The sequence below is a fragment of the Nannospalax galili genome, unplaced genomic scaffold (assembly GCF_000622305.1).
Source record: "Nannospalax galili isolate Female #2095 unplaced genomic scaffold, S.galili_v1.0 scaffold28, whole genome shotgun sequence".
Classification (NCBI taxonomy): Eukaryota; Metazoa; Chordata; class Mammalia; order Rodentia; family Spalacidae; genus Nannospalax; species Nannospalax galili.
Window position 1 is genome coordinate 631,884 of NW_008359594.1, and position 16,173 is coordinate 648,056.

The 16,173-nt window shown below is 42.4% G+C and overlaps 1 protein-coding gene across 2 annotated transcripts; it reads right to left on the minus strand.

Moving 5' to 3' along the window:
- Positions 1–848: 848 nt before the first annotated feature.
- Positions 849–14,563, minus strand: Ankrd34c (ankyrin repeat domain 34C). 2 transcript variants are annotated; one of them, XM_008823386.1, is made up of 4 exons: positions 14,138–14,563; positions 12,890–13,197; positions 11,551–11,627; positions 849–5,677 (listed from the first exon to the last, which is right to left on the minus strand). In XM_008823386.1, exon 4 carries the CDS (start codon positions 5,631–5,633, stop codon positions 4,029–4,031), a length of 1,605 nt encoding a protein of 534 aa, XP_008821608.1. In that variant the 5' UTR covers positions 5,634–5,677; positions 11,551–11,627; positions 12,890–13,197; positions 14,138–14,563; the 3' UTR covers positions 849–4,028. The 2 variants fall into 2 exon arrangements, with proteins under 2 accessions (XP_008821608.1, XP_008821609.1); XM_008823387.1 differs by lacking the exons at positions 11,551–11,627; positions 12,890–13,197.
- Between the last annotated feature and the right edge of the window lie 1,610 nt (positions 14,564–16,173).

Genomic DNA, 16,173 nt, shown 5'->3' on the forward strand with positions numbered 1-16,173 from the left:
GTGGGAGGGCCCAGCCCACTGTGGGTGGTGCCACCCCTGGGCCAGTGGGCCTGTGTTTGCATAAGAAAGCAAGCTACTAAAGGGCCAGGGGAGCAAGCCAGTAAGCAGCAGTCCTCCATGGCCTGTGCTCCAGCTTCTGCCTCCCTGTTCCTGCCCTGAGTTCGTACCTTGGACTCCTGGATGACTGTGACCTGGGAGATGTAAGATAAAATAAACCCTGTCCTCCCCAAGTTCGTATTGGTCAGAGTATTTTGTCACATAAATGGAGAAACAAACTAGAAGACCCTTCCCACCCACTCCCGTTCATTGACTAACTTTATTTTAGTAGTCTAGGGAAGGTTCTAAGGACAAAGTTTGGGGAAATCCAGAGAATCATAGAACACTGATATTCATAAGATAAGACAGACCTTCCAACTAGTTCATTTTATTCTTTCTGCCCTGCTCTTGAATAAGAGCTCACAGAAATCAGCTTCTCGGGCCCAGGGAGGGCTATGCAAGGACCTTAAGTCTGTGCTACTACCCCTCAGAGAACACAGGCAGCCTTGACAGGCCCTAAGCAGCAGGGGTGAATATAAACACTCACCCTTAATAGTGGCAATGAATCTTCTCACTTATTACACTCTTTTCTCACCAGGGGGAAAAAAAACAATGCTTTTTCAAATAGTGTGAATGTTAAATATTGAATGTTTGCCGAAGTTGATGTTGTCAGGCAATCTTATCGATTCTATCTTAAAGACAACATGCCTAGGCATGAGACCCTGTCTTTGAAAACTAAGAAAGTAAATGTATAAAGATAATATTTATCATTGAAATTTCTCTGATAAAAATGAGAATCACTTTGGTTTGAAGGGTTGCAGGATATCTTTTATTGACATATTAGAAACATCTAAGTGGTTTCATTACATGAACTTTGATACAGTTTACACATATCCTCTGCTTGAGACTAGGACAGAGCACTGCAGAGAACCATGTCAGGCTTCACAGGCTACATCTGAAGCACCAACACACATAGAAGAGGAAGGTCAGACACAACCTGCATATGCAAGTTACCATTTGCTGACGAAGTTCTAAGAGAATTAACAGTAGTTTGTGTCTTTAAAAAACAAAGGCTTTGTAATGTCTAGAAATTAAACCAAAGTTCTAGACTTTAAACTTTAGGCTCACTTTCTAAATTATATTTTAACAAACAACCCAGAGACTCTTAAGTGGATAGGTTATTGAAACGGTATTTTGCAACTAACTTATAGAGTTTCCAAGGAGAATGGCTAACCCCTAACTAGAAAGCATGTGTAAATCTAAAATATGCTTTGGAAAAGCTTTTCTGTGAAGTTTATTGACATGGACAAAATTACTGATTTATACATGACCTGTGATACAGTATTTTGGCCACTGCACTGGCTCAGAACAGTCTAACTCAGCTAATGAATCATCAGGAAGTAATGTGATAAGATGCTGTCTTGATGACTGTCTAGAGAAAGGCCGATGAAATGCCATAACTGGCTGACACAGCATGGAAATACCTCATATTATGCATTTGTGCAATAGGACCAGCTAGTCTGAATGAGCAATTTACCATGTTTGCTGTTTCACCTAAGCTAATTACTATGAATGTATCACACAGTCACTACTTAGGATAAATTAGGTTCCAATCTTAGCTAAAGTCTTAAGAAAATGTTCTTGGGCAGTGTCTTGCTATCCCCATAGTTAGATACTACTAACAGAGGTTAGTTCCAGTTGGCACTAATAACCACTGAAAACACATTTAAAATGTGCGGTCGTGGTGGTATGTGTTGAGTGTTTAGTAACATGCTAAAAGCAGTAGTGGTCTGCATTACTCTCTCTTTAATGCACTGAAAGTTTTTTCTTTGCCTGTGACCATGCCTACTTGGTTAGAATTTCTAACCATTAAACAGTTCTGAAAAGCATATGAGTTGTCCACACTAAACCAAGTTCATAAGCCCTAGATTTTCACTACTTTATGTGCTTTTCTTATAATTTTCTTCCTTCCCTACAAAGTACAAGGCCCTTAGTACTCCTGTGTATGTACATTTGCTAAGAGTCCCAAGGGCTACACCTCCAACTTGCTTTGTGGTTCTTGGGGTATTTCTACCATGTTCACAGTAAGTGTTTGTAAGAGCAATGCTGTCTCCAAGAGACATCTAGCCATGATGAGAGTGTTTTCGGTTTGTCATAATTTGGGGGCCAGAGTCTTTAAGTGAGTAGGAATCAGAGATGCTGCTATTCTTCCCACAATATATCCCCACACAGCAAACAATTATCAGCCCCAAGTACCAATAGAACTGAGGCTCAGTAGGCACTTATCTTGAAGGAATCATCTTTTAAATGAGCATTTTGTTTTGTTATAACTAGCACTTTTGTTTAGAATGTTTAAATTAACTTCATCTGTCCTTATAGAAATGGTATAACATATAGGGCTTATGTAGCAACTTTTAATGCTCTAAATTTTTAGGAGGTTTTCAAGGTCTGAAGAAATAAATTGATCAGCTACCTGTTGTCTAATGAGTTGTACCTGTGCCAAGCACAAGATTAGACATTTTCATATGCTCTGTTGTTTAACCACCACCACAGCTTCATAAGCATTACTAACCCATATCACAGGTGATAGAACGGAGGCTCAGAATAGTGCCACTACTTTCCCCAGGCCAAACACTTGGTAAGTGAAAAGGATGGGGTGCAGACCCAAAGCCTTGATTTGTCCTTTACATGATGTTATCCATGGGGACCACTGAGCTTCTTACCATAGAACAAATGCACACGAGCAGCAGGAGAGGACAAATAAATGAGGATAAAGCAGGAATCTCATCTAAAATGTGCTATGTCTCTTCTGTGAGTTTGTTCACACCTTAAAAAGATTTTAGAGGTTCTTTCTATAAATCCTCTAAGGCCTAGAAAGTTCAGGTAAAGAAAAAAATTCCCTCAAATTATTCAGAGCATTCAAAAAGAAATGATGGTTTGCACCCCATAACATTTTCAAAACATTAAACAATTGAAATGCTGACCACTGCTTCTGTCTGGAGAGCTATCTTACTGTATTGTTTAAATCTGTGCACATTCTATGGTCATGTATCACTGTGCTTTCAGTAAATCTAATCAATTTGTCTTAAACATTTCTTGTGGGTCTGTTATGCCAACTGTGTCATGTTTGAATTCAACTTAGTTAACTATGTGGGGGATCTGGGGGGTTTGTGCATCTCCATAAGGCTTCAACATGGAGCCTGTGTTAATGTCAGGAAAGTTTCATTTCTGGAGCAAGATTCATTTCTGAGTGGCCAACTACCATGGCATGTCAGGGTGGACCCATATAGATGTGGTATTTGGGGACTTGGAGCCTGTCCAAATTATTATGTGTTCAGAACATAATGGTGGAGAGCCAAATGATCCTTACCACTCTTGACAATGCTCACCGTACAGTGAGCGGTGGGAGTCGTGCCAGAGCTGCTTCTATGAGGAAGCACTTTGCTTCTCCTTCATTGTTTAGAACCCATATGTCCAGATATAGTCATTTGGGGAGGTTTTTGAGCCTTTTACATTCCAGAAAATGTAAAAGCCTCATTTTCTTTTTAGGCACTTTATAGACTACAAATGACATACTCCAAATACAATATAGTAAATTTCTTGCTTGCCTGCCAGAAAATACAAACCATTACACTTGCTGTGTTACCTTCAAACTACAAAGGTGTTCGTCCTTTGGAAAATTTTTTCTTCTTGTAACTTCATCTCCAAAACCCACTATCCTGAGCTGCTCTTTTTAAGTAGGCCTAGAAAATAAAAACAGAAAGAATAACAACAAAAACAAGGATTATATCAGAAGCTGCACTCCAAAACAGTCGTTGGGTTTGTTTCAGAAGTGAAGCAGAGCCCTGTCCCCGTGTTTTCTGATATTGTCACATCCCAGCTCTAAGGAATGATCGGAATAAAGAGAGGCTGTGACACTGTGTTGGACTACATTTTGGTTCTTTCCACATTGTGTAATCTATATAAGGGTGGGAAACCAGTTCTAAAAGGTTTTAGGTTATGATTTCTTCAAAGTCAGACAGCTGCTTCATCTGTTCAATCTGCATAGAATGCCTTCGAAGGAGTTTCTTTTTACTTCTCAAATCAACTCTCTTTGGTGAACTTGGAGCAACAGGAACCATAGATTTTAAGCCACTAGTAAGTGGGGAAGATGGTTTGCTGCTGGATCTAATATCTGGGATAGGTGGATTTAGATTCACATTTAAAGGTGGAAGAAAGCCAGGCCGCGTGTGAGCAATGCGATCTAGTAACAGAGTTCCAGAACCTCTTCTTTCTAGAAGATGAGGTGGCCTGCGGCGCACTGAGCTGGGGGATGTGCTGGGCACAGTATCCAGGGACTCCCGAGAGCCATGGAAAAGGGGTAAGTGGGAGCTATTGAGCTTCTTTCTGTCTAAGGGTCCTTTGCCAGACTCAAGGGACATGGAGTTGGGTGAATCAGCCCCTGGCTGTAAGTCTAAGTCATAAAGATCATTTTCCAGCCTTTTGAGGGATGCTGACTCTTTAAGAGCTGAAGGGCCTGGTAGGCACATCCCATTCTTCTCTTGGTCAACAGGAAGTGTTCCTCTCCTGGCCAGACGTGGGTGGGGGGCCTGGCCTTTCTCATAAGCTACTTTCCAGGAAGCTGGTGCAGAAGCCTGAGCCTTCAGAACTTGCTCTGGAACTGTGGGGAAGAGTGTGGGATCTTTACTGTCAATGCTGTTGGCTCTAGAGAGGGGCCCTCTTTTAGGGAATGACATGTCATTGATACTTCTGATGACTTCATTGTCTGTGCTGGTGCCATGGGTTTCATCCTGATGTATGGAAGCTGCCAACACAGAGGGTGCGATCAAACCCCAAGGTTCAGACTGGAGCCTCTTCAGTTGGGGCAAACGGGCCCTCTTGAGGTTAGACATTTTCCTGTTGGGTGAGCCTGAGTCATTAAGGACCTTAGAAGTATTACAACCACTTTGGTGTCCTGTTTGGAGGCTAAAGAAGTCATCATCCTTTTCACTGGGTAGAGAACCCAGGCCTGGAGCCTTCAGTTCAATGTCAGAAGGAGATGCACACAGTGGAGGAGACTGTCTGTCTTCTACTTTGGGTGAAGGAGGTACATTGAGATACTGCTTGGTGGTTTTGGTGCCTGAAGATGATTTGTCTGTTGTTATAATAATCACTTCCTTCCCTTTGGCTTTACAGGCATCAAGGAGATGTTTCAGTGCATCTTTGTCATCTGCATTTATTGCATAAACCAGAGCCGAAGCCCCAGTGCGATCCTCCAGGCTGGGGTCTGCTCCATTCTCTAGCAATAAGGAGACCACCTCTCCTCCAGCTCTTCTGATGCATGCGTGGATGAGTGCAGTCTTGCCAGACTTATCCTGGATATTGGGGTCTGCCCTATTGTCCAACAGGTACTTCACCATCTTAGATTTGCTGATGCTTTGCTGGTCCACATGTTTGGTAATGCATGCCACCATGAGAGCTGTTTCACCTTTGTCGTTGCTTTCATTGATGTAAGCTCCCCCTTCCAGGAGCAGTCTAGTCAGCCGGAGCCTCCCCAGCCACACAGCCTTTAAAAGGGAGTTTCCATCAGTCCTCAACTCGGTGTCGTCATCCATCATCGTGGCTGCAGCTTAGGTGCTCTGAGCCACCGGGACAGTCAAACCTAGCAAGGGAAGAGAGGGGAATGCGTTATATAGTTTACCACTAATCTATGCAGCATGGTTGTTACAGTCATGCCCTAGCCTGATTCCTAACGGTGTTGCCTGAACTAAGTTATCTAACACCTATGAGTGAGTTTCTTCATCTATAATGGAGGTCATGGAGACAATAATAACCTACCTCCTAAGGTTATTCTGAAGATGGCTTGAGATAGCCTATGAGACAATTGATCATATGAAAAGCACAATGTAAAAGCACACAGTAACTATTTTTAAAACGCAAGATATCCATATTGTGCTGATTGCTCAGCACTCAACACAAATACAGAAATCTAAGTCAGCTCTTTAAGAAAATAAACATTCTTGTCTATCTTTTTTTCACTGCTGAATCCTTAGCACTTAGCAGTGATTTACACATAATGAGTAGGTTGCTTCACAAATAATCGTTAAATGCATTGTTATTATCGATGTGCATCAAAAAGCTACTAGAAAATACACCAAAATGGTAATCCTTCTTCTAGGTAATAAGATTGGGGGTGGGGGCGCTCCATGTTTTCTTTCTGTTGTGTTCCTAAAATAAATTTGTTCCACGATGATCCTGTGCGCTCTAGTCCTCACTTTTCCAGCAGATGTCAGAATTCTCTTTTCCCTCATTCAGAATAGTTTCTACAGTGCCATGCTAAATTATTCCCTCTAGACAAACTGATATGTGGCAGAGGATAGAGAAGAGCATCACATTTCTGCTCATAAATATTAAGAAATAAAGTTCAAACCAAAGCTTCTTCCACCACAAATTAATTTTCACTGTGCTTTGTTCTCCCTGTGTGAGTTATCAAGACCATGGACTCAGAACCTCCATATTATGTACCTGAGACACCTTTCACAAATAAGGAATAATGGGCAGCCTGGCACGGATGCCCTGGTCATCCTATGGGTATCGATCACATTGAATCATGTCTCTGTCAGAACATCCTCTCCACATGGACATCCTGACCATCCAGCTCTCACTGAGATGATAGCCTGTGGCTTCCTCGTTATGGAATCCACGTCAGTCTTTCTCTTACTTCACTACCCAGAACAATTACTTCTCAGTTTATGTTTCACTGTGGAATTGGAAGTCAAAAACTTTTCTTGGTTGAAGTTGAGAGATGGATATCTATCCTTTTTAAAAACTTTAATACACAATAGATATCTGCTATTAAAAAGAAAACCAGGACCTGGGAAATAGCTTTGTCTATAAATTTCTTGTCATGCAAGCTTTAGGACCCAAGTTAGGACCCAGAATCCATGTGAAAAACTGGGCATGGTGGAGCACCCTTGCAATGCCAAAGATGGAAAAGCAGAAGCAGAAGGCCCTCTGGGGCTTGCAGGCCAACCAGCCTAGCCTAATTGTGATCCCTAGATCCCAGATAGAGAGGCTTTTCTGAATGAAAGAAAGAAAGAAAGAAAGAAAGAAAGAAAGAAAGAAAGAAAGAAAGAAAGAAAGAAAGAAAGAAAGGAGAAAGAAAGAAAGAGAGAGAGAAAGAGAGAAAGAAAGAGGGGAAGGGAGGGAAGGAGGGAGGGAAGGAGGGAAGGAGGGAGGGAAGGAGGGAGGGGAAAGGAAAAGAAAAGAAGAAAGAAGGGAAGAAAAAGGAAGGAAAAGGAAAACTGAATGGTTCCTGAGGAACAACACCCAAAGAGGACCTGTGGACCCACACACATGAACCTGTACACACACCTGCACAAACACACATACACGTGTTTTAAAAAACTACCACACTTCAGTGCCTAAAGAAGAAAAGGTCTCATTCATCCCCTCCCCTTGAAGCACTCTCCTTCTTCAGTAACAGTGATAACAGTCTAGTCTGTGTCTTTCTGCTTCAGACCATTTTCCACTTCAAATGTACTGTGCTGAGCCTAATCTTGCTGCAGTTGTGTTTATGTGTTTCTACTAGATTTTCTGCAAAATTGCTATCACCTGAGGACACTGCATGTTATTTAGTATATTGACATGTCTCTGTTTATGTCTTTCTATCTCATTCTTCATTTCTCCTTTAATCGCCTATTGATCTTCTACCTCTGTGTGTATGCGTGTGTATGAAAGAGAAGGAAAGTCTCTCTCTCTCTCTCTCTCTCTCTCTCTCTCTCTCTCTCTCTATTGTAATAATCTCCTCACTGGTCTTACATACAGTGGTTGCATTAAGTCTTATATGGATTAATAAGCTTCCCACTCTTTAAACACTGGAGTGCTAAAGCAGAATTTCCAAAGACTGACTAACTGAAAGAGGAGGTCTGGTGAAATGTGTTTCTTTTATTCCCTGAAGGATAATCCCCTGATCCCAACTCACCTTCCAGAATCATCCCCTGAAATGCAAGCTGTTGTCACATTCTGCCTACCTTAAAATGTCAGTATTTTTTAAATGCACCACTCCCCCCCCCTCTTGGCACTGTTGATGTTTCTAACTATAAGGACTCCCTGCTCTTCTTTGATTATTCATCATCCTCCAAACATCAGCTCAAATGTTACTTCCTTTGTAATCAAGAGGAAAATAAACCAAGATCCAAAAGGGAAATTTGAGTAAAATTACAATGATTCATATCCAGGTTATATAAAGAATTCCTACAAGTCACCTCCTCCAAAATAGGATATATAAGTGACCATTAAGCACAGAAAAGGTACTCAGCCTTGCGTGCAATCAAGGAAAATTAAAGCACAATCAGATGCCACTACACTCTCTCCAGCATAGCTAACAGTAGACAGAAGGGCAATCACAAAGATGCAAGAAGTTCGAAAGCATCAGGAAAGCCTGTTGGGGGTACACTCAACTAAAGCCTACACTTTGACCCAGTTATTCCATGTCTAGGTTGATACCTATGGTAGATTGTGAATCATGGCCACAATATCCTCCCATCTGGTATGTCTAGAAGGAGTTGGCAAATAAAATGGGGAAAATAATCTTGTGCATTTTTTTTAGCAAAGCCTTCATAGGCTTTGCATTGTCCAAGTTGCTGTCTTGGAACCAAGCTGCTTTGTGAGGAAGACTGGGATATCCCATCACAAAGGACATGTGGAGCTTCAACTAGCTGACTCAGTGTGAGTAAGACCATTTCATCTGTCTAGCCTCAACCAACCCCAAGATGACCGTACTGAGTAAACCCACCACAAAGTGGAGAGTTAGAGATATCTCTCTCTCTCTCTCTCTCTCTCTCTCTCTCTCTCTCTTTCTCTTAGATTTTGTGGCCTTTGGAGTCCAATCAAACACACACTAGAAGTCTTTATGTTAATTAGCATGTTTCCATCTCTGATGGCTTAAGTTAATTTCTGTTACTTATAATCAAGTTCTGACTAAAATATCAGTGTTACTTGCTCATTCATTCACCTACTTGTCATCAAATATACATTGTCTATGTACTTATACTAGACATGAAAACAAAAAGATGAATGGGTTGCAGGTATTTACAGTCCAAGAGGAGGGTAAATGTATGTTTTAATAATAAATATCTGTGGTACGCTTACCCTGTACCAGGCAATGTGCTAAGCACTCTATATGCATTATTACTTAATCCTTCCAACAATACTATGACACAGATAATAGTACTAGCCCTTTATTATTATGTTTTAAACTGGGTATCAGGGTGATAAAACCACTTACCCCAAATCATCTAGGTGTTAGGTTGTAGAGTTAGAATTCAAATCCAATAGTCTCACCTCAACGTCCATATACTTAGCCTCTAAGTAAAATAATAATTGTATTTTGATGTAGTAAGTCCCAGAATAAAAGTGAAGCATACAGCAGGGAGATGATGAGAGTCTTAAGGAGCTAACGGTGCAGATTAGGAAAGGACTCATAATGAGCAGATGATGAGGGTAGCCCTTGAGAAAAATGAATGATAGTTTCTTGACCCAAGAGACAGAAAGTATCATACCTGGGGTAGCTATGCATTATAAGACCAATGGTAGCATAGCACAGACATTTAAAGAACTTTGTAGTGTAGAGTCAAGGTGTCAGGGGGCAGAGCCACTGGAAGAGTAAGCTAACTGGTGAAAGAGGCAGAGTTCTTTATAGTGCTGCCCTAAAGGTTGGAAGTATTATGTGGAAATGGGCAAACAGTGAAGAGCCTCATGGGAAAGGATGACATAATCATTGGCCAGAGGGTGGGAATGGATTGAGAGAGCCTGGGAGGCTGTATGAAGAGGATTGAAACTGCCACAATACAGAAGCTAAGGGAGAATCAAGATGGAGAGAAGTAGGTCTGCAGGGCACAAATGAACAGTGGTCCTTTCAATGTGAGTATCAACCAAAACCTAATTACCTTTCATTTGAGATTCACCTTCTATTGTGCATCATAGATAGTAAATGCTAGGAACACTTAATACTGGAATTAGATGCCTTAATTAGGGTCTCGAAGCCCTTGCACCCCTCACTGTTGCTGACACGTCTTGAGAATTTTGAAATCCTATCACTTTGGCTGCTCTAGACATCATGATTTTATATTTAAAACATAACCCTAGGGCTGGGAAAATGGTTCCATCAGTAAAGTGTTGCTTTGCGAGTGTAAGGGCCTGAGTTGGATCCCCAGAATCCATGTGAAAAAGCCAGGTGTGGTGGAATGCACTTATAATTCCAGCACTGGAGAGACAGAGACAGGACGATCCCTGGGGCTTGCTGTCCAACCAGCCTAGCTTACTTGATAAGCTCCAGGTCAGTGCTTAAAAAAATAGAAGATGAAAAATAAATATAATCCCAAAGTACTTAATTTTCACGTGTTTCAGAATCAAAGTAGACTGGGAAGTGAGCAGTATCTCCCTGGCTCTTTTCTTACCATGCTCTTCACACACACCCCCCTTTTGCCTCTCATGGCTCCTCGAGATTTTAACGTAGCTAGAGAGGTGACTCAGAGGTTAAGAGTGGTCACTGCTCTTCCAGAGGACCTGAGTTGGTTCCCAGCACCCACATTAACTGCCTATAATTCCAGCTCCAGGGGATCTGACCCATTCTTTTGGTCTCTGTGGGCACTCACTCATTCCTTCACATGCACATATAATATAAAATAAGTAAATTTTTTAATCTAGAGATTTAAACTTATTCCTACTACCACATAATAATATAAGTAAAGTTTTTTTAATTTAGAGATTTAAACCTATTCCTACTACCACAATGAATAATATGACTTCTGATGGCGCAGGGGCTTCAAAACAAATGCTGAAGACTGAATACCACCTGTATCCAAAATTAAATTATGCCTCCTCTAACAGTGGTAGAAGGGCATGTACTATCTGTGTCCTGAAGTCCTTCAACTATTTTATTGTTTACCAAACAAAGAAAATCTTACACCCTTTTTAAGCTCAGAGTCCATCATCATTTAGAAACAAGAAGTTATAAAAAGAGGGATATTGAGCCTTTTTCTCTTAGAATACAGACTCTTTTGTTCCCACACCTTCCCAGGTCTTTGGCCTGAGTAGCTGCAGACTGAATCCACAAATTAAAGGCCTGAGAACCATGTGGCCCAAAGTTGTGGATTGAGTGCATTTTAATCATTTTATTTGTGTGTGTTGACATGGATTAGTCACTGTTCAGTCTGAAAAGCCCCACCATTCTCTGTAGCCTTACGACTGGCCTGATTCATACACTGTAGTTATCTGTCTGCTATATAGGGACAGGGGTTTGCTTATAAAAGCAAAATGCATGAAATTTAAGTCATGATGTCATAGTTCTGCCCTTTCTGTCACTTGTCACTTTTGGCTGCTGACCTCTTCAAAAGTGTCAGAAGGCTCAAATAAACCAATGTGTGCAGAAGCTTTTGGGGTAAACTTTAAGGTAAACCGTTCGTTAAGTGAGCCATTATAAATTGTGTAACTAACAATTACTTCAGTAAAGATGTAACGTCATTCACTTACCCCTTTCTTCAGTTGCAGGTACAACAAATTTCCAGTTATCATCCCTCATTCAGGACACTAGCACGCTTTCCAGTCATCTGAAAGATGGCATTATGCAAAAGAGAAAGATCTACAGACTTGTGAATACCTTCAAAATCATTTATGCCTCACTCAAAAGACTCAGATGTATACTTTATTATTCTTAATGACCCAGAAAAAGTTTCTAGGACTTTTAAATATACAAATTTTTTACCTTTTTATTTCTGGCTATAGTTTCATCCTGTGTTCCTTTACTTCCTACTCTGGTATATAAGCCTGACATCTTGAGAATCTTTATAGATTGCTTTAAATTCTTTGAGAAATGAAATAGAATATAATGTGCATTTTAAGTTGATCAAAAAGTAGTTTTGAAATCATTCCTGTCACATATTTATACTGTTTGTCTAAATATTTAATTGCTGTGGTCCAAGCTCCTAAGGGAGTACCATGGCAAGACAGAGATGCAAGACATCGGCTCTAATCTCAACTCTGGTACCAGGTAGGTGCCTGAGGAATTTGGGACAAGTGTCCTTTTTCAAAATGAGTAGAATAGCCTAAAACCCTGCCTACTTTATGGTGTTGTTATAAGGACCAAATGATAGGAAATGTGGAAATGTCTTATATGAAGTTCTATTTCTTTTTAAATCTAAAGGATTATTACACTGAGTTAGGCTTATCTAATCTTCCTTCCAAGGAGCTCTGCCATGCTCTGAACGCAGGCCCTCAGTGTAACAGTACTGTTTATTACTGCCTTCTAGCTCTTTCAACTACCTTCTCCCTCCTTGTTAGCTTCCCAACAACAATCTGAGTTTGCTGAGTGTTTTTACACACACACACACACACACATACACACACACACACACGGGGGGGGGCGGTCAGGGGTAATACGGGATCCTCTTTTATTTTATGTGTATGAATGTATTGCCTGTATGTATGTAGTGTACCCACACTATGCAGTGCCCATGGAGGACAGAAGAGGGTGTTGGATCCCCTAGAACTGGAGTTACAGACAATTGTTAGCTGCAGTGTGGGTGCTGGGATTCGAACCTGGGTCTTCTGCAAGAAGAAGTGTGCTTAACTGCTGCGCCATCTCTCCAGCCCCTACAGGATCTTCTTGATAACCCCAATTTCTCCCATAGAAGCATTATCATCCTAATTTTATAGGCACAAATTTTTTTTTTGAGACAAGATCTCGTGTATCCCAGCGTGGCCTCAAACTCACTATGGAATGGAGGATGACTTTGAACTTAGGACCCTCCTGCCCTCACCACCTTCTTGAGTACTCAGATAACAGGTGTGTTTCCAATATGCCTGGTTTTACCGGTGCTGAGGATCTTATCCAGCCTTCAAGCACGCTAGACAAACATTCCAACAACTGAGCTACAGCGGCAGACACAGATCTTTAAGTTCAGGCGGGGTAGTACTTTTGCCCATAGGCATAGTGCTACAGCTGTCATCCAGTTGTGTACTTCTGACTCCAAGTTCAGAGCTATCTCACAGATGGAATTCTGCTCAAGGGTATCATCCCACTTCTGCAGGCTGAGGTGGAGCTTAAGGATTCAGTCCCAACAGTTGCTGGTCGCATAAACTTAGCAAGTTTCTCTGTCTCTCTTGTATCAGTTCTTTCATCTGGAAAATGGGGATAATAGCATACAAATAGTACTCTCTTGGTGTATAAAATTAAATAACCCATATAGAGCATTTGGTACAGGGTGTTGGCACATGGTAAGTGCTTTATAAATGGTTAAGTGTTTGAAGAAGTTTGGACACACCCTCCAAAACCAAAGAAGCCACTAGGTTCAGCTGCAGCATTCGTGGAAGCCTAGGAGGATCTTTACACTCCGCCTCTTCCTTTTGCAGTCATGGGAAGCAGTTAGAAGCAGATCAAAAACTAAGCTCCTCGTTTGTCTTTGCAATTCTAGAGCTCTGTCTGGCAGAACTGAGGGAGTCCAGTCGCCACCCACCACAGGTAGTGGTGGCCTGAGTGCTGAGGGCTCTTTCTGAGCTGCGGGGACAGGCGAGCTCTATCCGAGGTGCTGAAACCGGGGGTGGGGCCGCGCCTGCAGGATGTGTGGGCGTCTGCGGCTGCCAGTGTCAGTCTCAGCACCTTCCAGAAAGAAGGCCAAGTGTGGGGGGCGGGGGATCAAGTGAAGCCAGAGTGGCAAGTGCTTCTCCCACCATTTCTCAGAAATCCTCAGATACATGCCCTTTACAATGTTGTGAACGTTTCCAAGATCATACCTTCTCATGGCCCACGCCTTGCAGGGTTATGCAAAAATTTAAGACTTTGCTCCTGTGAAAACGGAGACGCCTAACCCATCTCGAATCTGTAACCATTTCCTACAAAAATTCCAAGCTCCTACGCATCTCATCCCCACGCGTTAATGCAAAGAAAAAAATATTTTTAAATTAAATCCGCCTTGCTTTCCAGTCTCCCACAGTTTCCTGTGATAAAAGCGGGCAATCTACCAGCCCCGCCTCCTGCCTTGGCTACACAGCACTGACTTACTTCTGGGGAGCTTAAGGTCCCGCATAGGTGACCAGTGGAAAGCCCTTGAGGTTCACTTACCTGGTGGGATGCTAACGGAGCCAGGCCGACTCGGTCCAGGTCGTTAGGTCCACAGCATGGTCAGAGGCGCCCAGCACCTCAGCTGGTGGCTCGGGGTTGGCTGCTGGTCGGCTCTGCCAGGCTGCACCGGGGCCACAAGCTGAGCTCGCCCAGTCCGCTGCTGTGTGACTTGCTCAGAACTTCTTCAGGGTCCATAAATGAAACCTCTGCGTCAATCCTTCTAGTCACTCCCTACTCTTCCAAGTTGCGGTGGGAACGGGTTTTGGTGGGGTTTTTTTTAAGAGAAAGAAGCTTGAGAGAAACAGGAGAATCCCTCCCCAGCTTCCAGCTGCTGGTTTGCAGGGCTCCTGCGCAGCCCAGTCCTGCAGCTTGGTCTTTGGCTGGCTCTCCTGGCTGAGGAGGCACTACTGCCCGCTGCCGCCTGGGAAAGGCTCTCCAGCTGAGAACAGAGAGGGCTGTGTGGGTGGGTGTGAGCGAGGAAGCAGGAAGGAGGGGGCCGCGGGAGCAGGGAAGTGCCTACCTGCAGCTGTGGGCAGAGGTGTCGCCACCCCACCCCCTGGTCCTTATCTCTGGGAGGTAGGGATCAGGCTTTTTCATGGACTTTTCCTGAGCCCTGGAGCCGCAGGCGGCTAGCGCAGATTGCACTCACAGCCGGTGGGGTCCAAAGAAAAAGAAAGACCTTTCCCAAATCCGGCATGAGGAGGAATTCGAACTCCTGTCTACTTTGTTCTTTCCGTGGCTCTGCCTGCCTCGGATTTCCTTCATGAACTGCTTAGAGTTTCAGGATGAACTTCCAGAGTGTGAAGAAAAGAAGAGAAGAGCTAGGGTGCATTCCCTAAAATTTAGCGGTGATCTGGTTGTTAAAGGTGATGGTTTGGGCACGCATACTTCTGGCTTACATTACCTCTGTCCTTTAGCCCACCTCCTTTTAAAAAATATTTTATTAGTGAGTTCCAGGACAGCTGGGGCTACAAGGAGACCCTGTCTCAAAAAGACAAAAAATATATATTTTATTTTATTATTTTTATTTTGTGTGTTATGAGTGTAATGGGAGTAAGAAGGAGGTGGGCTGTATGGGGTGCACTCACATACAGCCCACCTCCTTATTCCCATCACTGCCCGTGGAGTCATCCAATGATTTTTGCTGTCGTGTAACAAAATTATCCCATGGCTGCTGTGCAGAGCTCTATATTTAGGAAGGGGGTGCCTCCTTCCGCCCAGCCCTGTAGAACCCTTCTCCCACTAGTCAGCTACCCAGAGGTATGCTGCATTTTCAGCTAAAAATATAAGCACACATAGCTTTTATTTATCCTATCAAAAAATGTCCTACTTCTCAAGTCAACTTTAGTCACATATATATGTGTGTGTGTATATATATACACACATATATATGTATCCCTTGAAAATTATCCATCTCTCTTTTCAAATGTGTCAGCACCAAGTTGCCAGCAGCGCTGACTTACCATTTTAATCTTCCCTGATGTCATTCTGAGGAGACCCTCTTTGCATTACTAATAGTCCATCAGTGTTTTCTATGATCTGTTTATTTTTAACCAAACTCACTAGAGGGCTATCAATTTTACTTCTCTTTTAAAAGTATAAGTATCATTTCCTACTGTGCCTTTATCACTCAGTGTTTCCATAACATCTCACACGGAATTGTAATGATGGGTGGTGCTGTTCACGGAGTTTCCCCTGCAAAGCACTTCCCATCTTGCTAAGTGAGGCTTCCTCCCCCAGAATCTCATCAATGTTTCTCTAAATGTTTTAATGGGCATAGCTATTACATTATGCAAAAGAGTAAGGTAAAAACTGGACAGAGGTGAGAAGCCAACTGTCCCAAGAACAGACCAAGGTGAGAACACCTATTCTGAAAACTCCATTCTGTTCACTGATTTGAAATACCATCCCTCATTGTACTGTGTTACATTCTCCAAACTGTATTTGACTATGTCTGTTCTTTTATACAATCATACTGCTGGATTCAAGATATTTACTTTTGATGGCTTTTTCCCATTTGTATTAATCTCTCTCTC